The following is a 27566-nucleotide window of genomic DNA, read 5'->3' as shown; positions in this document are numbered from 1 at the left end:
AAAGTCTATTTTAAATCGACGTACACATCATTACCAAATGTTGCCGAGTTCAAAGGTGGTAAAATATATTGCTAACCCACTAACACAGGCAAAGTGTAGAGTTCCATGTTGAAAGAAGCCTACAACAGAGTCAAAAACATCCAAATAATTCAGGCAAATGTTCTCTTAAGAAATAGAAATAAGAATTGTATTATGGAATGAGAATAATCTCACATGTTCCCACATTATTCTGCATCAGCCTACATTTTGCCCACTCACTTAACCTATCCTTATCCATCTGCAGTTCTGATGTCTTCCTATCTTGGTATTATCAGTAAATGTGGCTACAGTGCACTTAGTCCCTTCATTAAATTGTCAACAAAGATTATAAACAGTTGAGCTCCCAGTATTGATTTCAGTGGCTCCTCGCTACTAACTAAACCGAACATGATCCTTTTACCTTAACACTCCATTTAATGTTGATTATGCAGTACCCTGTCCATGCCAATATATTTGTCCCAGGATCTATCGGCCATCATTTTGTGCAGTAATCTTTTTTACATGGCACCTTATGGAATGTCTCCAAATATACTATAGTGCTACCTATTTATCCCAATTTTATTACATTGTTAAGGAAGTCTAACACATTTGTCAAATACGATTTTCATTTTATAAAGCCTTGTTGACTCTGCACGATTTTCTTATGATCTTCTAAATGCCCTTCATTTACTATTTTAATAATGTATCCTAGCAACTTCCCATTAGGCTAATTGACCTAGTTTCGTGCTTTCTGTCTTGAGCAATGGCCTTACATTTGCGGTTTTCCAATCCTGTAGCCTAGTGTTAATAATAGGAATACACCAACTCACAGGCTACCCACTGTGCTCCCCATCAGACTATTCGTGCCCCATCTGGGTTAGTCTCTGCAAGTATGACATTAGTAGAATCAGAGGGGATGCAAGTCATCCTAAATCCATAGAAACCGTCAAGGAATATAAGAAAACTGCCTAGATTTTTGAGTCATCGCATTATATGATTTGATTACACAGGTGTAGAGAAACATTAGTAATGTTATTAAATGCACATTAAATAGGCACACAGTGGTGCAGTGGTAGAGTTGCTGTCTTACAGCACCAGAGACCCGGGTATGATCCTGACTACGAGTGCTTTGTGTATGGAGATTGCATGTTCTCCCTGTGAGCACATGGGCTTCCCCTGGTGCTCCAGTTTCAACCACATTATAAAGACGTGTAGCTTTTCAGATTAATTGGCTTCTGTAAATTATTCCTAGAGTAGGATAGCACTAGCATATGGGTAATTGCTGGTCAGCATGGGCTAAGTGGGCCAATAGGACTTTCCATGCTGTATCTCTAAAACTAAAACTTCTGTAGGTAAAAGAGCAAATTAAATCATTATCAAGTTTGAAATCACATAGCACCCAATGTGGATATCAGTGGATATTTTTAAGGCAGAGATAGACAGATTCTTAATTCGTACAGGTGTCAGAGGTTGGAGGCAGGAGAATGGGGTTAGGACGGAGAGATAGATCAGCCATGATTGAATGGCGGAGTAGACTTGATGAGCCGAATGGCCTAATTCTACTCCTATCCCTTTTAACATATGTTTAAACTGCTTAATACAAAGGAGTATCTTCTGTAGCTGTTATTGCACTATATCTAAACAGAATCTAGTATGTTTGGAGTAAACTGGTCAAAAAACAAAACCAAGTACAATTGCACCAACTGCTGGCCAATAAGCGTGTTGCAGTATAAAAACAAAAATCTTTCCCAGATCCAATAAAGAGTGAAGTAGTGAAATATATTTCTGCTCTGCATAATAGCAAAAAATCAGATTCTTGGAAGGATTGGTCAATTCGAAATGATAGAAGGGTTTCGACCTGAAACGTGCTGAAGCAAAGCAAGAATTCCATTGTCCTATTAGGGACATGACAATAAACTCTCTTGAATCTTGAACGTCACCTATTTCCTTCGCTCCATGGATGCTGCCTCACCCGCTGAGTTTCTCCAGCATTTTTGTCCACCTCCTAATTCGAAATTATATATTTGCATAAACTAAAAAAAACAATTGATAGAACAGGCTGACTAATACATGCTTTTTCAACATGAATTGCTTAAAAATGAGCGAAAGTGAGAATTATGAAGGTGCTATTAAATGTGGAGTAAGGTGAGGTTTGAGCAGAGTAAGAATTGCTATTTCTGTAAGTAAGATGAAAGAGGAAATTAAATTATTATAAGAAAAGTTCAAATGTGTGTATGAATAGATAACTATTCATTTTTAAAAAGTGCTGTTATAGTACACTTTTTAAACTTAATCTAGTTATAGAAACAGAAGACGCAAGAAAGATAATAGAGTTTGGAATTAATTTGACTGTGATGATTTAATTCAGTCACAAATAAGGAATATAAAAAATTGTTAAAGAGCATAGATTAGTACAGCACAGGACCAGGCCCTTCAGCCCAATGTCAGTGCCGAACATGTTGCCAATTTAAACTAATCCCATGTACCTGCACCTGGTCCACATTGCTCCAACCCCTGCCTGTTCATGTGCCGGTCTAAATGCCTCTTAAATATTGCTACTGTACCTGCTTCTAGCCTTCTACCATCCCCTGGCAGCACGTTCCAGGCACCTACCATTTGCTGTGTAAAAGAACTTTTATAAGCCTCACAAATCTGCTTTAAACTTTTCCTCTCTCATTTTACATCTATGCCCTCTAGTGTTTGGAATTTCAATTATACTTTATTGTCACATATACCTAGGCACAGTAAAATTATTTGGCTTTGCATACAATGCACAAAGTACACAAACAGTCACCACATGTCTTGCGCCGATAAAGCTACAAAATAACTAATTTGAACAAAATTTTGTTCAAACCTTTGTTTGACCACCCCATCTACCTGTAACATTCTTTCAACCTTTGTTTGTTTGAATGACTATAAAAGGCATTCTATTAGAGTCCCGATAGGATAGTCAAAACCTTTTTACCAGGATGGAAAAATCAAATATAAGAGGACATACCTTTAAGGTAAGAAGGGCAACGTCTTCCTTCTAGTAAGGGGTGATTTGTTTTTTTACACAGGGTGAGTAGCGAGTGCATGGAATGTATTGCCTGGGGGATGATGGTTGAGGCAGATACACTTCTAGGACAGCTTTGTACCATCACACCTGTGTCTATCAGTAAACATTTAATCTTAACTCTGACTAATTCCTCCAATCTGTAGCACTAAACTAGGGGTTCTAATGCATATTTGACGCCACCCTTGTTTTATCCTAATGAACAACATTTTACTCACAGCAGGGGTGCACAACTTTTTCGCAGAAAGTCTGAATGGCAATCCAAAATCAGATGTTCAAGACTTCTCTATTCAAATGAAAGGCCATCCCTGCTCTCATTCTCAGTGCATGCTAATGGATTCCTCAGGAAGCTGAGTGACAAAAATGACACCATCCTGCAATTTCCCATCACCTACGCTGGGAAATCTGGGTCCTGATCCTGGGTCCGGATAAACCCAAAACAAAGGTTGAAAGAATGTCACAGGTAGATGGAGTGGTCAAACATGCTTTCGGCACAGTGGCCCTTCATCGGTCAGAGTATTGAGTATGGAAATTAGGAGGTCATGTTGTGGTTATTTCAGACGTTGTGGGGCCATGTGTAGAATACTGTGCTCAGTTTTGGGAACCATGTTACAGGAAAGATGTCAAGCTGGAAAGGCTGCAACGAAGATTTACGAGGATGATACCAGGATTCGAGCTATGAGAGTTGAGTAGGCTAGGACTTTATTCTTGGAGCGCAGCAGGATGAGGGGCGATCTTATAGAGGTGTACAAAATCATAAGAGGAATTGATTGGGTAAACACACAGAATCTTTAGCCCAGGGTAGGGGAATCAAGAACCAGAGAACATAGGATTAAGTTGAGGTGGAAAGATTTAATGGGAACTTGAGGGGTAACTTTTTTACACAAAGGGTGGTGGGTGTATGGAACGAGCTGCCGGAGGAGGTAGTCGAGGCAGGTACTATTGCAACATTTAAGAAGCATTTAGATAGGTACATGGATAGGGTAGTTTTAGAGGGATATGGGCCAAATGCAGCCAGGTGCGACTGGTGTAGATGGGGCATGTTGGTCAGTGATGGGCAAGCTGGGACAAAGGGCTGGGACAAAGAGCCTGTTTCCACGCTGTATGACTCTATAATTCTGAAAGCAAAAGTATTTAAAATACTAAGCAGATCATGCAGCTTGTGTAATAAAGTGAAATAGCTTCAACATTTCAGGTTAATTACATGTCAGAAATGAAAAGTGGATTAAAAATAACATGTTTCAAGTTGCAGAGAAAAGGAGAGGTGGAAAGATTAGAGGGGATATCTGATAGGGCAAGGACCCAGATGATCCAGGTGACAATTTAAATACTGGTGGTTAGACAGAGAAAGTAAACAAGAGAGCCTGTTGGAAATGTCAGCTGCAAAACACAGCAGTTAATGGAAAGAGTATGTTGAAAATACCCAACAAAGCAGGCAGTATCTGTGCTGTATAACATTAAACAAATATTACATCAGGCCCACCGGCTCAGACACAAATAGGAAAGGCTGATAATCTAAAATTCAATATTGAATTGAGTCTTGGTTAGTAATGAAGAGTAGCAATATGCTAAGCATGTGTCTGATCTTGGTTGCACCATTTGGAGAACTCCATATTTAAAATGAAGGAAGGTGAGGATTATGATAATACAGATAAACGAGGAAGAAGAAGAAGAAGAAGAAGGTTCAAGTGTAATAGAGATTGCTACGATGACAACCAATTTGTGACCTCACTCATTGATAAGGTGCATTAATGGGTCTATGGGAGCAACAAGTCTGGATGTATTAGTGAAGGTACAACACTTTGCAGGTACTGGAATCAGGATTTTAAAAATGGAGAGCTGCAGGAGTAACACGGAAAGTCAGGCAGCATCTGTGGAGAAGGTTGGATAGTCGATGTTTTGGGTGGAGGCAACTTAATCTGGACTGTTACTCACGAAGGTGGTCGAGACAGAATTGTGCAGCGGATTTAAAACAGACAGTAGGTAATATGTCATGCACCAAAGATTTATATGTCATGAACACAGCTAAATGTCTCATACACATTGAAAAAGCCTGATGAAACATAAATTAACACAAAGCCAAAGGCAATATTAGAGAAGATAACCCAAACTTTGGTTGAAGAAATAAGTTTTAAGGAGGAAAGAAGGAGAAATATGGTTAGGTTGGGGATTCCTACTGGATATCAAATAACTTTAAGGTGCTTCGGATCTGATTTTGACCTGTTGGGACAAGCAAATGTTGCTGCAGGGCTTAAAGGTCTAAACCAAATGAGATCACAAATAAAATAAATTCTATTTATAATATATCTTAAATGTAAAAATTGCATAAGAAGCTTCACAAAACGTACAAAACAAACAAAAAATGCTCTTGAAATTCCATTTCAAGCAGGGTGCAAGGCCACCAAATTCAAGTGCAGTTTCTTATCACTTCAAGCAGGGTGCAAGGCCACCAAATTCGTGCAGTTTCATACCATTTCAAGAAGGGTGCAAGGCCACTAAAGCAAGCAAGTCGTGACCTCTCCATCCTCCATCCACACTTCTGAATTTTATAGTCCCTCCCCCCCTCCCACCAGAAGGGGCGCGGCCTTAATGGCGTGATTGACAGGAGAGAGGATCTCAACATTTCTTTAAACACTAATAATTATTTTATTTTTCATCGATGGGAAAAATCCTCATCACCTGATGAGCGAAGGGGGACTCTGAGTAAGATGACCAAAAATCACAGCCGCACATGGTAGCGTTTTTTCTAAAATCAATATAAAGCGCAAACAGGAAGTGGTCAAGATTAGACTTTTAATTATATAGAAGGCAAGGCAACATTAATAAGGCAAGGTAACTTTAATAATGCAAGGCAACTTTTATTAGGCAAGGCAACTTTAATTAGGCAACACAGCTTTAGCATTTCCAAACCAAAGGCAACACAACTTTAGCATTTCCAAACCAAAGGCAACACAGCTTTAGCATTTCCAAACCAAAGGCAACACAGCTTGAGCATTTCCAAACCAAAGGCAACACAGTTTTAGCATTTCCAAACCAAAGGCAACACAGCCCTATCTAGCTCTCTCTTGAAAGCATCCAGAGAATCTGCCTCCACCGCCCTCTGAGGCAGAGAATTCCACAGACTCACCACTCTCTGTGAGAAAAAGTGTTTCATCGTCTCCGTTCTAAAATTACTCCTTATTCTCAAACTGTGGCCCCTGGTTCTGGACTCCCCCAACATCAAGAACATGTTTCCTGCCTCTAGTGTGTCCAAACCCTTAACAATCTTATATGTTTCAATGAGATATCCTCTCATCCTTCTAAACTCCAGAGTGTACAAGCCCAGCTGCTCCATTCTCTCAGCATATGACAGTCCCGCCATCTCGGGAATTAACCTTGTAAACCTACGCTGCACTCCCACAATAGCAAGAATGTCCTTCCTCAAATTAGGGAACCAAAACTGCACACAATACTCCAGGTGTGGTCTCACTAGGGCTCTGTACAACTGCAGAAGGACCTATATCGATAACTGCAGAAGGACCTATGCTCCTATATTCGAATTCTATTATTATAAAGGCCAACATGCCATTCGCTTTCTTCACTGCCTGCTGTACATGCATGCTTACTTTCATGGACTGGTGTACAAGGACCCCCAGATCCCGTTGTATTTCCCCTTTTTCCAACGACACCATTTAGATAGTAATCTGCCTTCCTGTTTTTGCTACCAAAGTGGATAACCTCACATTTATCCACATTACACTGCTTCTGCCATGCATCTGCCCACTCCCCCATCATGTCCAAGGCTGCATTCTCATAGCATCCTCCTCACAGTTCACACTGCCACCCAGCTTGTGTCATCTGCAAATTTGCTAATGTTACTTTGAATCCCTTCATCCAAATCATTGGTGTATATTGTAAATAGCTGTGGTCCCAGCACCGAGCCCTACTAATCATTGCCTGCCATTCTGAAAAGGACCCGTTAAACCCTACTCTTTGTTTCCTGTCTGCCAACCACTTCATAGATGCTGCTGCACCCACTGAGTTTCTCCAGCAATTTGTGTACCTTCGATTTTCCAGCATCTGCAGTTCCTTCTTGAACACTTCTCTATCCATGTCAGCACTCTACCCCCAATACCATGTGCCCTAATTTTGCCCACTAATCTCCTATGTGGGACCTTATCAAATGCTTTCTGAAAGTCCAGATACACTACATCCACTGGCTCTCCTTTGTCCATTTTCCGAGTTACATCTTCAAAAAATTCCAGATTAGTCAAGCATGATTTCCCCTTTGTAAATCCATGCTGACCGATCCTGTTACTGCCATCCAAATGTATGGCTATCTCACCTTTTATAATTGACACCAGCATCTTCCCCACCCCTGATGTCAGGCTAACTCGTCTATAATTCCCCATTTTCTCTCTCCCGCCTTTCTTAAAAAGTGGGATAACATTAGCTACCCTCCACTCCACAGGAACTGATCCCGAGTTTATAGAACATTGAAAAATTATCACCAATGCATCCACAATTTCTAGACCCACCCACGTCCTTAAATACCCTGGGATGCAGACCATCAGGCCCTGGGGATTTATCAGCCTTCAGTCCCATCAGTCTATCCAACACCATTTCCTGCCTAATATGGATTTCCTTCAGTTCCTCTGTCACCCCAGATCCTCTGGCCACTACTATATCAGGAAGACTGTTTGTGTCCTCCTTAGTGAAGACAGATCTAAAGTACCTGTTCAACTCATCTGCCATTTCTTTGTTCCCCATAATAAATTCACCCTTTTCGGTCTTCAAGGGTCCAACTTTGGTCTTAACTAATTTTTTCCTCTTCACATATCTAAAGAAGCTTTTACTATCTTGATTTATATTCTTGGCTAGCTTACCTTCGTACCTCATCTTTTCTCCCCATATTGTCTTTTTGGTTATCTTCTGTCGTTCTTTAAACATTACCCAATCCTCTTGCTTCCCGCTCATCTTTGCTATGTTGTACTTCTTCGCTTTAATTTTTATACTGTCACTGACGTCCCTTGTCAGCCATGGTCATCCCTTTCTCCCCTTGGAATCTTTCTTCCTCCTAGGAATGAACTGATCCTGCACCTTCTGTATTATTCCTAGAAACACCTGCCATTTTTGTTCCACTGTCATCCCTGCTAGTGTATCTTTCCAGTCAACTTTGGCCAGCTCCTCCCTCATGGCCCCATAGTCCCCTTTATTCAACTGCAACACTGACACCTCCGATCTACTCTTCTCCCTCTCCAATTGTAGATTAAACCTGACCATGTTATGGTCACTGCCTCCTAATGGCTCATTAACCTCGAGGTCCTTTATCAAATCCGGTTCATTACATAACACTAAATCCAGAATTGCCTTCTCCCTGGTAGGCTCCAATACAAGCTGTTCAAAGAATTCATCATTTCTGCTTCTAAAGCAAAGGAATTTTTTTTGCTCAACTGTGAAAGGATTACAATTATGTCAACTTTAAAAAACAAATTCTAAAATGCTACATAGTAGCAATTTAGATTTCATTTCTCATTCTTCCCTTTAAAGTTCTGAAGCAAAGTACTAGTCTTTGCTTTAAAGTACTTTTTTTTTAATTTAGACTGTTCTTACGAATCGGCATCATCTGCCATTTAATATTTATTGATCTGCAGGTTAATCTTAAAGCATGGGTGACGCTGGGTGCAATTTGGAACAAGATAGTAAAACAGGAAAAGTGAATGACTGAAAAGGTGAAGTTCAAAGCAGAAGCTGAAGAAGAATTGGTCTTTTCTCAAAAGACTTTCCTGTACTTGTTAAAAATATTTTATTGACAAGCTGCCTTGTACATCCTATCATAATAAATTAATTATAATCATATCGAGCTATTCTTTATATTTAACATAGATATGATTAGCAAATTGACATTCACTGCGCCTCTCCAGAACTTTGTTTCCTCATGAACAAGACTCTTATAATTCACAAATCTGTTAGCATCTTGGCACAATCTGAAATATGTCACATGATCAAGGATTCCTTCTTCTTCACAGAGGCCTTTCTGTGAAATTGCTCTAATGATGGGAGAACAGCATTTGATACGGTTAAAAAGAAAATCAGTCACTTTAAATTGTCTTGATTAATGTGAAAGACATACTGTGCTTTACCTCATCACACTCAAGGTCAATGAGGCATGCCAGAAAATTAAATTGTAATAAGAAAAGCATCTGACACATATCTGTGGCCTTGATTCATGTACACTTGAGGGATGAATGTCATTCAAGTTATAACAAATTAAATACTCTTTTAAATTCCCCAAATTTAATAAAAAAGGACTTTCAAGAATTGGTAATGTGCACAAGATGGGAAATGGAAGACAGCAAAAACTCATTGGAAGGCTAAACTAAATTAATTTTAGTTGAACAGCTACATAATTGAAATAATTATGGCCGGAGGTGATGAGGATTCTTCTCTTCATAAAATGGAAGATGTAATAAAGGAAGACAATTATATTTGGGTTCATATGTTCTGATTCTTGGAAATGTTTAACAGATGAAGGATGCCATCAACATACAGGTCATCATGATATGCCAGATTCGTTAGATCATGATTTTAAGCATTGCAGGCTTCAAGTAGGTAAGTATTTTCAGATCCTATTTGCATGTATATGTCAATTTATGTAAATATGAGCAGGAAAAAAAAGTATACTACAGTACTTGAATAGGTCACAGCCCTTTTCAAATAAAGCAAAGTTCCAGCACCCAAAACAAAATTGGATTATGGTGTACTTCAATCAAATACTCCCCTTTCCAGTATAATTTTCACAATGTGATGGTCTATACCACAGCTAATCCTGGTAAGGACAAATGTCAAACAAGGCTGCAGCACTCACCCAATGCTTTTTCTATCTTTTTCACTGCAGCATTGAGGACGACACCCAACAAACTGCCCACTGGAGTGCTGCTAGTCTTCAGAACTAACTGGAAAATGATCGATCTAAAGAACCTGCACAGAACTATTTTACCTGAATCTTAGTTGAGCTACAGTATTGAAGTCATTTGTGTCTACCTACTTGGACGCCAAGCTACCAGATATCGCTAATACTTTCATGGATACAAATAAGTGGATGGCCATTATATTTAAAAGCCACAAGAGAAATGCCCTCTACCAAACCTTCCCATTCTAGTATATTACCTACTAACAATAAAGGCTCACAGTACAATCCTGGAAAATACAGACCATTTCACATATTTCAGGAGCCACCTCGTGATGATGACAGACATTGATGATGAAATTTACCAACACCTTGAATGCCAACACAGATATTGGTTAATTAAGAAAATTGCTATGTGCAGGTCCAAAGCTGACACAAAACTCATGGTTCACCAGGTAGAAGAGATCCCTATTATCCTACTGCAGTAACTCAGTGGGTTAGGCAGCATCTCTGGATAGGCGACCTTTCTGGTCAGGTCTTTCAAGACCTGCAGTTCCTTGTTTCTCCCTGTCATCCTCTATGTTTTAGAGACTTAGAAGACCAACAGAAGGCACCTCAATGCACTGGAAAAATATCATCAATATATAATTTCATCTGTCATAATCAAACGATTAATTTATCTATTGCCATGATGCACATGAGGAAAACTGTTGCATGTAAATACCTTGCAAGACAAAATTAGGCTACACAGTTTATTGGGTATCATTTTAGTTTAGATTAAAATACACATTAAAATCAAAGGTTGGATTTCAATCCAGCCACCTCTTTAGAAAGCACTAGACTAAGTGGGACCTGTTGGGTCCCAGTCACACGGGAGGCCTGGTCCTCTAACACAACCCATTCACCAATGCAATATCCCACCACTCACCCGGGGAACCGTTGTGTGCAATGTTTCGTGGGGGGGGGGTGGGTGGGGGGGGGGGGGGGGTGTGCAGACAGTGTAGCATGAGGTACTAGAATAGGAGTGGGGCACCAGAGCAGCTTGGGTAGCTTTATGAAGAGCAGAGATTAAGAGAGAAGGTGGTGCCACAGTTTTCAAAAAGGGAAAAAGGAGAAACATTTATCAGCGCCGGAAGCGTCAATTACCAGAGGATATAGACTACAGTAAAGCTAACAGGTAAAAAAAACATAAAATTAGAACATGGTTGTACATCTGGTTGGTATGTTGTTGAATTTATTACTGCGAACATGGAACAGTATAGCACAAGAACAGGCCCTTTAGCCCACGATGTCTGTGCCAAACATGATGCTAAAATCAACACTTCTTTGCCTGGTATATTTTCACCTTGTATCATCAGTCTTATCTCACCTCGCAGTTGCTTGGTCAAGCGCGCTGACCACGTAACAGTATTTTGTTTAATCTCGCAGTTACCCGTCGCAGAGCAAATTGTGCCTCTGCCTGCTGGAACCAGATGTCAGGCTCTTCGGTCCACAGAGTAGGGAGTTTAACATGCAATGCCGTTGTTATCCGCTGTTCTAGGTGCCAACTGCTCTATATCGGTGAGACCAAGCCCAGGCTTGGCGATTGCTTCGCCCAACACCTCCGCTCAGTTCGCATTAACTAACCTGATGTCCCTGTGGCTCAGCACTTCAACTCCCCCTCCCATTCCGAAACCGACCTTTCTGTCCTGGGCCTCCTCCATGGCCAGAGTGAGTCCGGAAATTGGAGGAGCAGCACCTCATATTTTGTTTGGGTAGTTTACAACCCAGTCTGTGAACATTGACTTCTCCAATTTCAGGTAGTCCTTGTTTTCTCCCTCCTTCCCAACTCTCCCACAGACAATGTCTCCGCCTCTTATGTTCTTCCCGCCCCCCACCCCCACATCAGTCTGAAGAAGGGTCTCAACCCGAAACGTCACCTATTCCTTCGCTCCATAGATGCTGCCTCACCCGTTGAGTTCATCCAGCATTTAATTTGTTGTCTACCTTCAATTTTTCCAGCATCTGCAGTTCTTTCTTAAAGATAGTCCAAGGATCTCCAATAAGGTAGATACTAGTTCAGGACTGCTCTCTCGTTGTGGTAGGATGGTTCAGTTGCTTGATAACAGCTAGGAAGAAACTGTCCTTGAATCTGAATGTGTGTATTTACACACTGCTTTGCCTCTTGCCTTCTTCTTTCGTGTGGCGTGCACAGCCTAAAGTTGTTGGACAACTTGTTCTATTTGATCTTCCATTTGTGCACATCGAGTTGATTTGCATTAGTCGAAACAGGGCGGACCACGTGAAGGTTGCAATCTTCCACCCTGCCTCTTGCCTGATGTTATCTGACTAGGTATTTTAGTGGGTTTTAGGCTCAATATGGCGTTCAACAATTTTCAGATATCCATCACTCACTGTGTTTTCCTTTCATAATTTCAGATAATGGTTCTGTTTGTTTTCTATTTACACCTTCACCAGATCCTTTTTTTTGTTTGTTTGTTTTTCTTGTCCCATTACCATCCCTCTGACTTGCACTTACATTTTTTTTCTCACTTTCTCCCACCATCCATCCAACATTATTTTGTTTTCTGCTTCCTTTCTTCTCTTCACTGAATGTTAAATCCAGTTTACCTCCAGTTTTTCCAATTATGATGAAAGGTAAACGACATGAAATAATAATTTCACTTTTCCTCGCCGATGCTGCCTGTCCAACCAAGTTATTTCCAGCATTTTTTGTTTTATTCAAGGAAAAAGTAATAAAATGATAGGACAATGTCTTCAAACTTCACTTCAAAGTTCATTCTAAGTGTAGGTAATTTTACTGATTTTTGCCTTTTTGCTAGCTTTTATTTAAGTCTTACCTAATTTGTGATGATTTATAATCCTGATTTACTATGTATCAGACTTTGGCATTACTCAAAATTAGGCAATATTGGAGAAAATTTACTATGTGATGCAGAAACCTGACATTTAATACAAAAAAATGACATTTAAAAGATTATTTGTTTTTTAAAAAGTTAGCAAAATTTGTATTTGTTGATTCCAGGCTGGTGGTCAATGAAGTTTTATTGATGGCATTGGGTTAGAGATCTATAAAGAACTGTGTAGTGTGCACAAATGTGTGAAATCTTGTCAAAATGGGAATTATGCCATGTCAAATTAAAACAAGAAGATTAGTAACTCTGTAGAAAAGATGCATTGAACAATGGTGCTTCTGTTGATTAGAGTAATCAAAATCAGTGAATCTAATGTATTAAATTCCTCCGTTGTTCAACAGAATGCTGGCCTACCATTAAACCTGAAATACTTGCCAAGGTCATTAAAAATTACTGCACACTAAACTACACAGAAAAGCTACAGAAGCCTCTTTGAGGATGTAGGTGAAGCCACGAGTATGTTGATTAGTGTGTGGGTTCAACTCCACTGCAAAAAAACCCAAAAGAATTGGTATAAAATGCAGTGAAAGTGGTAAAAGCAAAATACATTTAGGCTTTGTGTTTTTGAAGAAAAGGCAAAATCACAGGGACGTGGGAATTCATATGCACAAATCTTAAAAAATGGCTGGACAATTTAACATTGATGTTTAATGTCAGCAGAAAAGATCCCTAATCTTTAAAACTAGAGGAAGAGTAGGGCAAATTCATAAACTTTGACAAATCATAGGTTGGGTCTCGCTGGATTAATGGATGTCAAAGAATTCGAAGTGCAAAAGAGATTTGATTTGACTATTTCAGGTAGTCCTTGCTTTCTACCTCCTTCCCCTTCCCTTCCCAGCTCTTCCACGGCCCACTGTCTCCGCATCTTCCCGCCCCCCTCCACCCCCACATCAATCTGATGGGTCTCGACCCGAAATGTCACCTATTCCTTCGCTCCATAGATGATGCCTCACTCGCTGAGTTTCTCCAGCATTTATATCTACTTTGGACTATCTATGATCAGATTTTACTGGACTTTATCTTGCACTAAAAGTTATTCACATTATTGCCTTTATCATGTATTTGTACACTATGAATGCTCAATTGTAATCATGTATTGTTTTCCTGTCGACTGGTTAGCAGACAACTTCACAGTACCTTGGTACATGTGACAATAAGCTAAACTCAAACTCATAAGGCATTGTACTTTGAGCTACATGACACTGCAAGTGACGTGCAGAGAGGTCAGACTTTATAAATTGGCAGGCAATCAGATGCTCAGGATCACACATTTAGATGGTGCAAAGTTCCAATATTAGTTAAAGCAAGTCAATAACCTCAATTTGTTGATGAGACATTGAACTCAAATTTTCACAGCAGCTGTTTGATGTACAAAATATTGTCATCATTTAGTCATTACTGTGTTATCTTCATTGCAAATTTCTGATGACAGAAGAGTATGTTGCTAACAACATAAACTAAAGCCCCAAAACTTTGAAGGTGATCACTAATCAAAATGGCTTGCACTTTATCCCCATTATTTTATTTTGCAGTTTTCTTCTTGCTCAGATATTTAACCGATATGATAAAATGCAATTTGCTGTAAAATGTTAAATATCTTCTGATCCCTTGACCTCCAATCGTGTTTCAAAACCCTGCATCCGAGCTAAAACTCTTTGACTTTTAAAATCCCCCACATAAATTCTTCTCCTGTTTTTCCTCTATTCGTTCACATTTTCTCCGTCTTTTGCTAGAATTCAGAAGATTGAGGGGGGATCTTATAGAAACTTACAAAATTCTTAAGGGGTTGGACAGGCTAGATGCAGGAAGATTATTCCCGATGTTGGGTAAGGTCAGTTTAAGGATAAGAGGAAAGTCTTTTAGAACCGAGATGAGAAAATCATTTTTTACACAGTGGTGAATCTGTGAAATTCTCTGCCACAGGTAGTTGAGGCCAGTTCATTGGCTATATTTAAGAGGGAGTTAGATGTGGCCCTTGTGGCTAAAGGGATCAGGGGGTATGGAGAGAAGGCAGGGATGGGATACTGAGTTGGATGATCAGCCATGATCATATCGAATGGCGGTGCAGGCTCGAAGGGCCGAATGGCCTACTCCTGCACCTATTTTAAATTATGATGTTTTTATGTGATGTACCATGATTTTATATATATTTATGATATTTGATATGCAATGCATTTTTAATATAATGTTGCCCTTTGTCTGGACCTTGAGTCCATAATAAAGTTTATTATTATTATTTTCTATGTCTATGTTTCTTTTTCATTCCCTTATTTCCCATCTCAATTAGTTCTTAATGTCCCCTTCTTGACCCATTTTGCGTCAATGTTTCTCTTCTCACGGTAATCTCTTCCCACATTTCTCCTTTCCATAACCTCTCGCTCGGCCTTCATTTTTCCTCCCCAAGCTACCCCTTTCATAACTCCCTCCTATTTCCCTATTTGCTCACAACTCATCCAGCTTCCTTTTTGCCCTTCCCTCATACAACTTCGCTGCAAGGTAACTCCTAATCCTACTCCTCACCAATCTCCTCCCATCTGCTTAGATTTCTCCAACTCCACCACTACATCAGCTCCCCCTCTCCAGCTGCTTCCTGCCAGCTCCCTCGTCAGACCAGGGGATCGCTACCTCCAACCTACTCCTAACTACCCAGCAACTACCTTTACCCAATTCCCAACTTCTCCTGTCCCACTCCTATTTCCCTCGACCCTCCCCGCCTCGTCCCCAACACCCTATCCTACTCTCCCCTCTCCCTATTCTACTCCCCCCCATCCCATCCTCTCTCCCCCCCCTATTCTACCCCCCCATCCTACCCCCCCCCCTCACATACTCCCCCAACTCACATACTATCCCACCCCCCTCCCCATGTCCTGTACCCTTGATTCCATGCCCCCCCCCCCCACCCCTCTTTCCCCGTAACCTTGGACACCATTGCCAGGGATACTTAAGTTCAGGGTAAAAGCAAGTACCCCTTACCTTGACCTGCCCCCCCTTTCATGTTTCTCCAGTCCACTTTACTCACAGGTCCCTTACCTAAAACATATCAACATCTCAATAACAAACGCGAAGGTGGACGTGTTATTTTCCAAAGAAAGCTAGTGAGTGTGAACGGGCCGAGACTGGGGGTGAAGCGAAGCAAGTTCGAATCCGTGAAAGTGCGGCTCGTTCGTTCGTTCTCGTTCCCGGTAACCGTCCACCCAAGATGGACACAAAATGCTCTTCGGGGACAGTCAGGCGGCGTCTCTGGGGAGAAGGAATGGGTGACGGTTTGGGGGCTGGGCTGGGCTGGAGACGACGGCGAGGGCGAGACGTCACAACCGTAACCGTCACTGAGGGCTCGGGGCGGGCAGGCGCGCGCCGTGACCGTCACTGAGGGAGGGCGCGCGTGGGCATCGTAGTCTCAACCGCCACTGAGCCGGGCGCGAGCACTGTGACTGAGGGCTCGAGGCAGCGGCGGGCGCGCGGACGTCGTAACCGCCACTTGAGCCGGGCTCGAGGCAGCGGGGCGAGCAGAGCGCGCGCACGCGAGCGCCGTGACCCGCCACCGAGGGGAGGGGAGGGGAGAGCGCGTGCACGCACACGCCGGAGAGGAGCGAGCTACCGCCACCACCGGGTGGCTAGAGGGAGGGAGAGATAGAAGCACAGGCGCCGTCGCCACCACCACGGCCGCGATGGAGTCGAGCGGCAGCCGGAGCCGTCGCTGAAGGAGCGGCCGAGTCCTCACTTTCTCTCCCCCCCCCTTTCCCTTCCGAGCCGATGATTTCCAACCAGCAGAGCGGCGGCGGGAGCCGGGGGCGAGTCTCCAACGTCGGCTCCATTCTCCTCACCCATCAGGAGAACGAGTGCCTCTTCAACTGCCTGGGCAGGAAGTGCCTGGTGAGTGAGTGAGTGAGTGTGCGACCGATCTCAAGGAGGAGGGGTAGCCTGGCCTTGGTCCCGGCCTGGGCCGCACTCGGTGCCCGGGGAGAAAGAAGCCCAAGCCCCGGCCCTCGCAACCTAGGCCCGAGCAAAGCCCGCCGAAGTGGTAGCAATGCAAAAAGATAAGACACAAAAAGCTGGAGTAACTCAGCGGGTCAGACAACATTTCAGGAGAAAAGGAACAGGTGACGTTTCGGGTCGAGACTGCAGGATAGTCTGAAGAAGGGTCTTGACCCGAAACGTCACCCATTCCTTCTCCAGTATTTTTGTGTACCTTCTCCAGAGATGTTGCCTGTCCCGCTGAGTTACTCCAGCATTTTGTGTCTACCTGTAGGATGCAAACCCCGACTTCGGTGGCTGGTGCCCGGGGGAGGTGGGTGGTTGGCTGACTGCATGTGGTTTCTAGTTTAGTTTAGAGATACAGCGCGTAAACAGGCCCTTCGGCACACCGAGTCCGCACCGACCAGCGATCCCCACACACTAAAACTATCCTACACACACTAGGGACGATTTACACCGAAGCTAGACATAAATGTTGGAGTAACTCAGCGGGTCAGGCAGCATCTGTGAAGCGAAGGAATAGAAACATAGAAATTAGGTGCAGGAGTAGGCCATTCGGCCCTTCGAGCCTGCACCGCCATTCAATATGATCATGGCTGATCATCCAACTCAGTATCCCGTACCTGCCTTCTCTCCATACCCCCTGATCCCCTTAACCACAAGGGCCACATCTAACTCACTCTTAAATATAGCCAATGAACTGGCCTCAACTACCCTCTGTGGCAGAGAGTTCCAGAGATTCACCACTCTGTGTGAAAAAAATGGGTGACATTACGGGTGGAGACCATTCTTTCTCTCCCACGATGCTGCCTGTCCCGCTGAGTTACTCTAGAATATGCTGCCTATCTTCAGTGTATAACCAGCGTCTGCAGTTCCTTCCTACACACTAGGGGCACTTTACAATAATACCAAAGCCAATTAGCTTGCAAACCTGTTCGGCTTTGGAGTATGGGGGGGAATTCGGCGCACCCGGAGAAAACCTACGCAGTTCACACAGAGAACGCACAAACTCCGTACAGACAGAACCCATGGTCAGGATTGAACCCGAGTCACTGGCTATTAAGGCAACAACTCTCCCACTACCCATGAGATCCCTTGCAGGCCAGAGACTTAGGAGACTGCTGATGTTGGAATTTCTGAGCGGAAAACTAACTGAAATTCTGGAGGACCTCAGCGGACAAGGCAGCATATGTGAAGGATTCCCGACCCGTTCAAAACTCGTCAGACTATTTCTCTCCAAAGATGCTACCTGACCCGCTGATTTCTTTTGCTCTTATCTCTCTCTCTCCCCTCCCCACCCTCGAAGACATCTGGGCAAAAGACTCCCACCTATGTTATTTTGTTGCGCAACGTGTAGCTTCTACAAAGTAACACCTTTTCAGCCGAGTTTCTCAATCTCATAAAATAAACACAAAATGCTGGAGTGATTGCGGGTCATGCAGCATCTCTGGAGAAACCAAGTAGGTGAAGTTTCGCGTGGAGACCCCCCTTCAGACTCGTGTTAGCTAAGGAATTGGCTTTTATGCTCGTATTTTCTTAAAGCATGTGGTCGCTTTGTGCTATGAGTGTCAAATTTCCACCGACGGGGTTAAACCTTTCTGAAATTCGCATGCTACAATGTTGGTTTATATTAATTGATTATGGTTTTGTGTATATGTTTACCGAATATCAAAATTATAAAATATGTCCTTGGAATTAAAAACGAACGTTTTGCCGCGATTTACTCAAGTACTGTGTTTATTGCGGTATTAGCAATTTGCCTTTGACACAATACCCTTGGATGCCTTCACAGGAAGGACCGTCCTATTCATTGCTTTTCACAAAACACTGCGAAGCAGGAAGGAAAATTTCTCCTCTGTTACTTTTCATATATAATGAGCTGTTAACATGAATTGGGAGTGAATTGTTCAGCTGTAGTTTGCTTGAAGTGCAGGATGTCATTGTGTTACATCAGTTTTTAAATGTGCATGGTTTGCTTCAGAAATGTAAGCAAGTTTTAAAACCATTGAGAAACTCATTTGAAATCTTGCCACAATTGTTTTTCTTATATGAATGAATAAGTTTATTGGCCAAGTATGTTCACATACAAGGAATTTGCCTTGGTGCTCCTCTCGCTAGTGACAACATGACATACAGTGACAATTAAGAATGACAAAACATTAGACATTAATAATAAACCATTATCGACTAAAAACGTGTTAAATAAAATACCAGAGCAAAAGGAGGCTACAGATTTTTGGTTATTGAGTAGAGCTACTACTCGTGGAAAAAAGCTGTTTTTATGTCTGGCTGTGGCAGCTTTGACAGTTGCCTTTGCACAAAATGCGCCAAACCTACCCAGTAATATAGTCTTAGAGAAACTACTTATTGCATGTCAACATTTACCCATGTCCATGGAATTAAGTTGTTATGAATCATGTCTATCTTGCTTTTGCCCATTTCTCCGACAATAACAGATACCTACAACACATGCAACTCTCACCACTTCACAACCCTCAGTTCGCAATCTAGGCTGGCTCTTGGAACATTCCCACCACACCACTTATTTCACAGTAACATTTTATCTCTCACATACCCAACAGTCCCCCCCTGATTCTCCCAGCACTTGCCTACATTAGGGACCACTCACATTAACCAATCAACCTACCAATCAGCATCTATTTGGGATGTGGAAAGAAGCCAGTGTGAGAAAATGAAAACACCAATGGCGCACTCGAGATCAAACCCAGATTACTGGAGCTGTGAACCAATCTTTTCATCTGTCTATCTGACATAGGCAGAGGGAATTATCATGGGTAACGTGGCATTCATTAAATATCCATGGTTGTTTGGAAAAAGGTTGAGTTAGATAGCCCCTTGAAAGGAATAGAAGTGCAAAATTCTGATCAATGTGAAAATGATGTACCAACTGGAAAAGAACTTGATGGACATTATGGTTCCACAAAATAGTCCCCCAGTAGAATTCCAAAGGAAGATATTATAGAAGCAACTTCCATGGTTGCAGCAGTGTGTTCTGCAGTGTAAAGGATGCTGATTATTTTATACTTTAACGTTGAACTGTAGTTATTGATACAGCTGTTCAGGTGGCGGTGAAAGTGTCAACATATAGATGATCTCCGGTTGCATTCTTAAACAATTTTGTATCACGATGTTCCACAGCATGAAGCTGCATCATCAGCACATGCGTTGAGATGAAAATTCTTTGCATTTACCGTATTTCCCGGCAATGAAAACGCACCTGCACTCCCTTTTTGAGTTGCTAAATTTTGAAAAAAAAGGCTGGCGGGACATAGAATCTCTCACGTTCAAAATAAATAAATAAGTAGAAATAAAGAGAGTAACAATTCAATTGCCCAAGGCCTCCATATCTCCTCCATTCTGAATGACTTGGGGGTGGAGGGTGACGGCAGGTGGAAGGATGGTGGCAAAAACGGGAGCACACCGGGACAAGTTGAATCAGTTGTGATCTTATTAAATGACAACACTAATTCAAGGGACCAATTGGGGGGGAGAGTTCCTTTCACAGCGTGTGTGGGGAGTCTGGCCCGGGTCAGCACGGGCAGGAGCGTTGAGAAGGAGGGGGTGAGGGATCATGCCAGCAACTCACTCACTGCTGCCACGGCATTGTGGCCGGGGAGGGAAGTAGCTAGCGTGGCTGTGAGCGGTCGCCGGGTTCTTCGTTCTTCTTGTCTGGGACCGGACAGCGGAACCGGCCTCCACCTCAGCGTCTTCTGCATGACCACTCAACTCTGGCAGTGCTCTCCGTCTGAACACCTCTTTCCTTCCGCTCGCCGGCCTCGCTCATGTCAGCCGCTTCCCGCAAATCCTCAAATTCCGACTGCCGCCAGGAGCAGGACATGGCCTCACTTGCTGCGCTGGCTGATACTGCATGGCATTCACTGCCCAGTTCGTGTCTTTCAATGTAGACCCAACAGTGAAGGGACCAGCTCAAGAGCAAAGATCATAGAGCGGAGCGGGTCAGCGGACGATGGATAACAGGACAGCGGGAGTTGGAGCTTACCCCTGTTCAGCGCGATCAAAGGACCAATTGAGGTTACTCGCGCTTGCATGATCCCCGCCCCCCCATCTTCTCAAAGCTCCTGCCCGTGCTGACCCAGGCCAGACTCCCCACACGCTGTGAAAGGAACTCATTCTCCCCCGCCCTTGGCTATCCCTCAGTACTGCACCATCGTTCTTGATGTTGTTGTACTGAGGGATAGCAAAGTCTATCTTTCTTGGCTACCAACCTAACCTTCGGCCTCCAAGACGCAGGTAAATTTTCGTGCCTTATTTTTGGGTAAAAAATAGCGTCTTCATTGCCAGGAAATACGGTATTTATTTTTTCTCATTCTGTATCTCTAAATTCTGGTTAGTGAATTGTGTTGTTAGTAAGGGCGAATTTCCATTACCCAAATGGCCATAAGCAAGGGTCGCCTGTATTGCCGACTAGAGCCTGTGGATAAGAGTTTAAAATAACAGGTGCATACCTTTGTGTTTTGCCTGTCCTTTGCCAACAAAATGTTGACATCGGTATTAAATTTGAAGTGGTGACCACCTCCATGAAAGCAGATAAATAATAACCGGGATAGACAAAAAATGCGGGAGTAACCCAGCGGGATAGGCAGCATTGCTGGAGAGAAGGAATTGGTGATGTTTCGGGTCGAGACCCTTCTTCAGACTGATAATAATAACTGGTACTGCAGCGGTGGTGTCTTTTGAAGGTCATGAAGAGATTTCCGATCTATGTTTGTTTGAAATGGACATTGCTCATCTACAGAAATTGTTATGTCCGACTGTTGGGCCAAGCTTGAATGGTTGCTCAGGAATTATTTCTCTAAACCTTTTTTGTAACTTTTCCTTTACCAAAGCACTAACTGAACTTTTCTTTCCACAAATGCTGTCGGAGATGTAAAATTACACCGTCCTTCATTACTGAATCGTCACCAATTGAATGGGCAAGGTATGGAAGGATACAGACCTAATGCAGCCATGTGGGATTAGTTTAGATGGCAAAAAGGCCAGGATGTGTTTCGTGGTCCCACGATCCTGTTTTTGTACTATATATCTCTGACTAACTCCTGCCATTAGCCTCAATGCCTAATTCTTTAAAAACCAACCTTGTCCAAAATCCACCTGCTGTAAACTTATTTGGTGAAGCTCATATTTTTCCATCACTCACAGCTTCTCTGCTTCTCAGCTTCCAGCACACCTTTTGCTGTCTCTTCACTTTTGAAGTTATTTTAAACCTGTTTGTGTTTGTTTGAAGCCAACTGTCTCATGTCAGTCCTTTCACATCTACCGCTGTTCTTGGATTCTTTTCACCCACCCATTTGATTATTTCTCTGAGCACTGGTCATTGCATGTTCTCATCCACTGTGATAAAGTTTGGGATACTAATGCTACAGCTAATGGCAAGTACCTTAATGTTGATGTAATGAGTGATTTTGGAGCCCATAGCTCCCTGAAAGTAGACAGTTTGTTTTTAGTTAAATGGTATGCTTGACTTCATTGATCGGGGCATTGCGTGTAAGAGTCAGGAAATCATGTTGCAATTTTATGAAACTTTGGTTAGGCTGCATTTGGCCTTGTGTGCAGTTCTAGTTGCCCCATTACAGAGGCTTTGAAGAGGGTGGAGAAGAGGTTTATTAGGATGCTCCTGGATTAGAGGGTTTTAGCTTTAAGCCCTGTCCCACTGTACGAGTTCATTCAAAGAGTTTTCCCAAGTTTGCCTTGATTCGAACTCGGAGATTTACGGTAATGGCCACTCGTCGGTACTCGGGGTTCTCGTGGACATATTTCAACATGTTGAAAAATCTTCTCGAGTCTTCCTGAGCTTACCTACCGTTAGCGAGTCTTCCCGAGTACCTGCCGTTAGCGTCACGAGCCGCTAAGAGACGTCCCCGAGCTCCGACGTACCCGCTGCGTTTATTCTCTGTGCATACCATGAGTTTGATTTTTTTTTAAACTCGGGAGAGCTCTTGAATGAACTCGCATCGTGGGACAGGGCCATTAAGATGAGAGAGGTAGTTTAAAGGAGTTGTGCGTGGCAGTTTTTTTTAAAAACATGCCATTATCTTTTTTTATTGAAAAAAGATCAGGGCCAGGAGTAGTGGTGGAGGAAGCAGATTCACTAGTGGCATTGAAGGGACTCAGAAAGGCACGTGGATATGCAGGGATTGGAGGGATATGGATTGCATGCAGGCAGAGTAGTCGCAGTAACTCAGAGGGTCAGACAGCATCCCTGGAGAAAAGGAATAGGTGATGTTTCAGGTCGAGACCCTTCTTTAGACTGACAGTTTGAAGAAGGGTCTCACCCGAAACGTTACCTATTCCTTTTCTCCAGAGATGCTGTCTGACCCGCTGAGTTACTCCAGCTTTTTGTTTCGACCTTTGGTTTAAACCAGCATCTGCAGTTCCTTCCCTACACCTCTGTATCATGCTCGGCACCGATATTGTGGGCCTGTTGCTATTCCCCACTGTTCTATATACGTTATAAGAAATTTCAGTATTAAATGTTATCCTTGTTAGTCTGATTACACAGTTAACATTACAATAATGGGCCTGTCCCATGATGCTAGTTCTTTCAAGAGCTCTCCCGAGCTAAAAAAAAATCAAACTCGTGGTAAGCATGGAGAATGAACGTAGCGGGTATGTCGGAGCTCGGGGACGTCTCTTAGCGGCTCGTAAAGCTAATGGCAGGTACTCGGGAAGACTCGCTAATGGCAGGTAAGCTCGGGAAGACTCGTGAAGATTTTTCAACATGTTGAAAAATGTCCACGAGAGCCCCGAGTACCGACGAGCGCCCATTACCGTAAATCTCCGAGTTCGAATCAGGGCAAAGTCGGGAGAACTCTTTGAATTAACTTGTACAGTGGGACAGGGCTTTAAGGAATTTCACAATTTAAAAGACACATTCTACAATCATTAGAATTTCTGCCTTGCGCCATTTATTACATTTTAAATAGCAAATTTGTTGTGAAATCAAAACACATAAAGCAGTGATTGGTCTATAATTGGAGGAGGAGTAACTAGATTGTGCAGAATTGTGACAAAAGGGAGTGACAAGTGTAAGAAATCATTTGCAAATGAGCATGCAGGGAAACCACATCAGCAGAAAGGTTGGGGGCTGGTGTGCAGACCTTAGTTGGCAAAATTGGGACACAGTAAGTTTTTTCTTCATCCAAGAGGGGGAAGGCATTTAATGCTTACTAAATTTAAGCAAAATGTATGCTTACTGGACATCACTTCTTTACCTAGCCTCCAATTTCTATCTAATTTTATTTGGGGTGATGGGCCTTTCTCTAACCATAACTTAAATTTTGTAATGACTTGAGATTTGATAATTTAGTTAAAATGTTCTTGAACTGAGTGTTTTTCAGCAGGTATTCGTATTGTAAAAGTAGAAATCTTTTTAAAAAAGATGCAGATTCTAAGAGGATAAAGACAAAGTAACACACCTTTATTTGTGTCAAGATGTTCAAACATCTGTAGGTGGAAAAGCAATGTGTTCAGCCAGCAAGCTTTAACAAGAATCTCTTTTATGCTTCTGGTTTACATAATGTTTAATAAAAGAATCAACTACTTCACCTCTACTTGCAGGCGTCACTGTTGCTGCTAATACATGCTGAAAGGATTTGTTTTGCACATACTAATGATACAATCTCTATCTTTTTAAACCCACTTTTAGTGCATTCATATCCAGCTTCCAGTTTGCTATTTGGTTATCTTTTCTGTCAAGTTATTTGAGATGTTCTGCAGTAATTTGTTCCAATGCCATGCTTATATTGTTTCTAAGTGTCTTTCTCTTGTTCAGTTATTTGTGGTAACCGATTGTACTAATTTTGCAACCTACTCTTATTTTGCTTCTTTCTAGGCCATGGTAACTACTGCAGCAGTACTTCTGTTTTGCCTACCATTTCTCCACATCGCTTGAAAATTCTGTTAACTGAGATATTATGTCAATAGAATGGGTGCATCAGCTGCCAAGGACTTCTGTGGTACAGAATGTCATGATGTTGTGCCAGCCATTCTGTCAGCTGTATGATAAAAAAAATATACTAGCTGTAAAAATAAATAGAACATGATTTTGATAGTGCAAAATAGAATGTTGATGTATTTTTATTTGAAATTAGTTCACTGAGATTAACAAAAAAAGTTATTCAATTTTGTTAAGTCTCTAGCCCATTTAAGAAAGCATTAGAACATTATTTACTAAATTTTTCAGAAGGTGCACAATGCTGGTCCCAGCATCTATTGCTTATCACCAATTGCCCTTGAGAAAGTGGTGGTGAGCTGCATCCTTCTGGTGAACATACAGCCAAAGTACTGTTGGGTGGGGAGTATCAGGATTTGGCAATGTTGAAAGACCTGCAACCCATTTTCAATTCACAATACATCAGATGCTGATGTTCCCTTACCACCCTTGATTTTCTCAGTAGTAGGTTTGGCAGCTGCTGTTGGAGTGACCTACACGAATAACCATAGAGCATTTTTAGATGATCTGTACTGTAGCCCCTATGTAGCAAATTAATCTTTTGGATGGTCAACGGTATTCCCATCAGACGGGCTGCTTTGTCTTTAATGTTGTCACATTTTTTGGGAGTTGTTACCAACCATAAGTTGTTTGCTGGAGTTAAATCATAGTGTAGTATATTTGTTCCGTCTACTGTAATGTTGAATTGAGACTTTTTACAAAAGGGAGAGATGCTGAGTATTACATAATAGGGTGTTGGGAACAAGGAAGGCTAAAGGCATTGTTAGGGGGAACCTTTTTATAAGGAGTTTTGAAGGGAGGGAGATAAGTAATAACAGAGCGCTAGTAATTTTGGAAAGATGTTTCTCCAGAAATTATGATCATCTTCAAAGGGTATCCACCAAAATACATAGATGAAGGAAATCATTGTGAAGAGTGCAATATTCTCCAGAAATAGAAATGGGTGTAGTTGGGAACTGAACATAACAGCAAGGTATTTAACACCATTGGGTATAAACACGGTTGAAATTGAAGTTGAATTAACAATAACTAATACCCTTGAATAACACATTTGTAACATGCACTCACCACATGAGCCTTTTTATTTGCATATTCTAGAGTTCAGAAATAATAAATTCTCAGATCTGAATATTCTCAAGATATTGAGTAAGATTGAGAATACAAAATGCCAGTAGCCATTAAGCCTTTTTATATGGGCCATTTGTAATTACTCACGAATAGATGGTATAGAACCGCTTCTTTGCACTGATGTGGTCTTTGTCGTGAAGGTAATCTCACAGTACTGTTGGGTTATGCGTTTCAATATGACAGGATGTTCGGTCTGGCTTGCTGCTTGGCCCCCACTATTCTTGCAACTCCCTGGACCCAAATATCCTCCCAACCTCCTTCAGTACAAAGACAACTGGTTCAAGGCTTGCGACTAGACCTTTGTCACTGTGGGCTTTTAAGAACCTAGTACTTTTATTAATATCGTTCAAAAAGTAATCCAATTTAAAAAGTACTTGCCCACTCTTAACTTTTCAATCACAGTCAACAACCTTATTCTTGATTGGAGTCGCACTTTATATGTCAGTCACAGTTGGCATAAAAAAACTGAGCCCCACCAAGCCAGTTGTGCTTGCCTGGCCTGTATCACTCCAAAGCTCCCTTATCCATTATAGCTGACTAAGTGTCTTTTAAATGTTGTAATGTACCTGTCTTTCCCATTTTCTTTGGCAGCTCGTACCATACATGAACCAGCTTCTGTATGGAAGAACTTGCTTCTCGGGGTCTCTTCAAATCTTTGCCATCTCACTTTAAATTTATGCCCACAAGTTTTGGACTTGCTTACCATGTGAAAAGGACTGGCTCTTCATCTTATCAATGTTCCTTGTGATTTTATAAACGTCGATAAGTTCACCCCTCAATCTCCCATGCTCCAGAGAGAAAAAAACCCATCTAGCATCTCCTTATAACTCAAACCCCTCATATACAGTAACATCCTCCTAAATCTTTTTTTGTACCCATTGCAGTTTAATGGCAAATTCCTAAAGTGGCATGACCAGAATTATACACACTACTCCAAACTAGCCTTACCAATGTCTTGACCAGCTGTAGCATGACATCACAACTCGCCTACTCAATGATCGACACAAAGTACTGGTGTAACTCAGTGGGTCAGGCAGCATCCCTGAAGAAAAAGGATAGGCTGCCTGACCTGCTGAGTTACTCCAACATTCTGTGTCTATCTTTGGTATAAACTAGCATCTGCAATTCTTTGTTCAAATACTCAGTGCTCTGACTAATGAACACAAGTGTTCAAATGCCATCTTCATCACTCTGTCTACCTGTGTTACCTGCACCCTTGTTTTAAAACCCTCTACCACCTCCCTCTGTCTCGGCGGCTTTTCAACGTCATGTCCGTTTTGGGTCTTGTCTTTGTGGCATGGTTTTGTGTCCTTTTGGCGTGGTGTCCGTTCGGTTTCGTATCCTTTCGCCGTTGTGTCCGTTCGGTATCCTGGCTTCCACTTCTTGGCTTCGGCTTCTTGTCCTTCGACGTCCCGTCCACACACAGGCGAGTCCAGATCTGTGACTTTTCTGCTCTGGAAATGAGCTGGCCAACAAAGGGCACCTTGCTAGTGATTATCAGTGGAACAACCAGCAAAAGGCAAGTGCATTTTAGGACAACATTTAAACTCAGTGACATAAGGAGCAGTGATATTATTTTAAAGGTTATTTGTG

General features: G+C 42.2%; 1 protein-coding gene across 1 annotated transcript in view; it reads left to right on the top strand.

The window, feature by feature from the left end:
• The first annotated feature begins 16322 nt into the window (after positions 1-16322).
• LOC129706188 (actin nucleation-promoting factor WASL-like) overlaps positions 16323-27566 on the top strand; it is a 59132-nt gene continuing 47888 nt past the window's right edge. The window contains exon 1 of the mRNA XM_055650248.1: positions 16323-16750. Coding sequence (XP_055506223.1) covers positions 16631-16750 — 120 coding nt within the window. The 5' untranslated portion in view covers positions 16323-16630. The remainder of the gene's footprint in view (positions 16751-27566) is intronic.

Source organism: Leucoraja erinacea, chromosome 19, assembly GCF_028641065.1.
Source record: "Leucoraja erinacea ecotype New England chromosome 19, Leri_hhj_1, whole genome shotgun sequence".
NCBI classification, from domain to species: Eukaryota; Metazoa; Chordata; class Chondrichthyes; order Rajiformes; family Rajidae; genus Leucoraja; species Leucoraja erinaceus.
The sequence above is the reverse complement of the archived record's forward strand: the minus strand, read 5'-3'. Positions and strand labels throughout refer to the sequence as shown.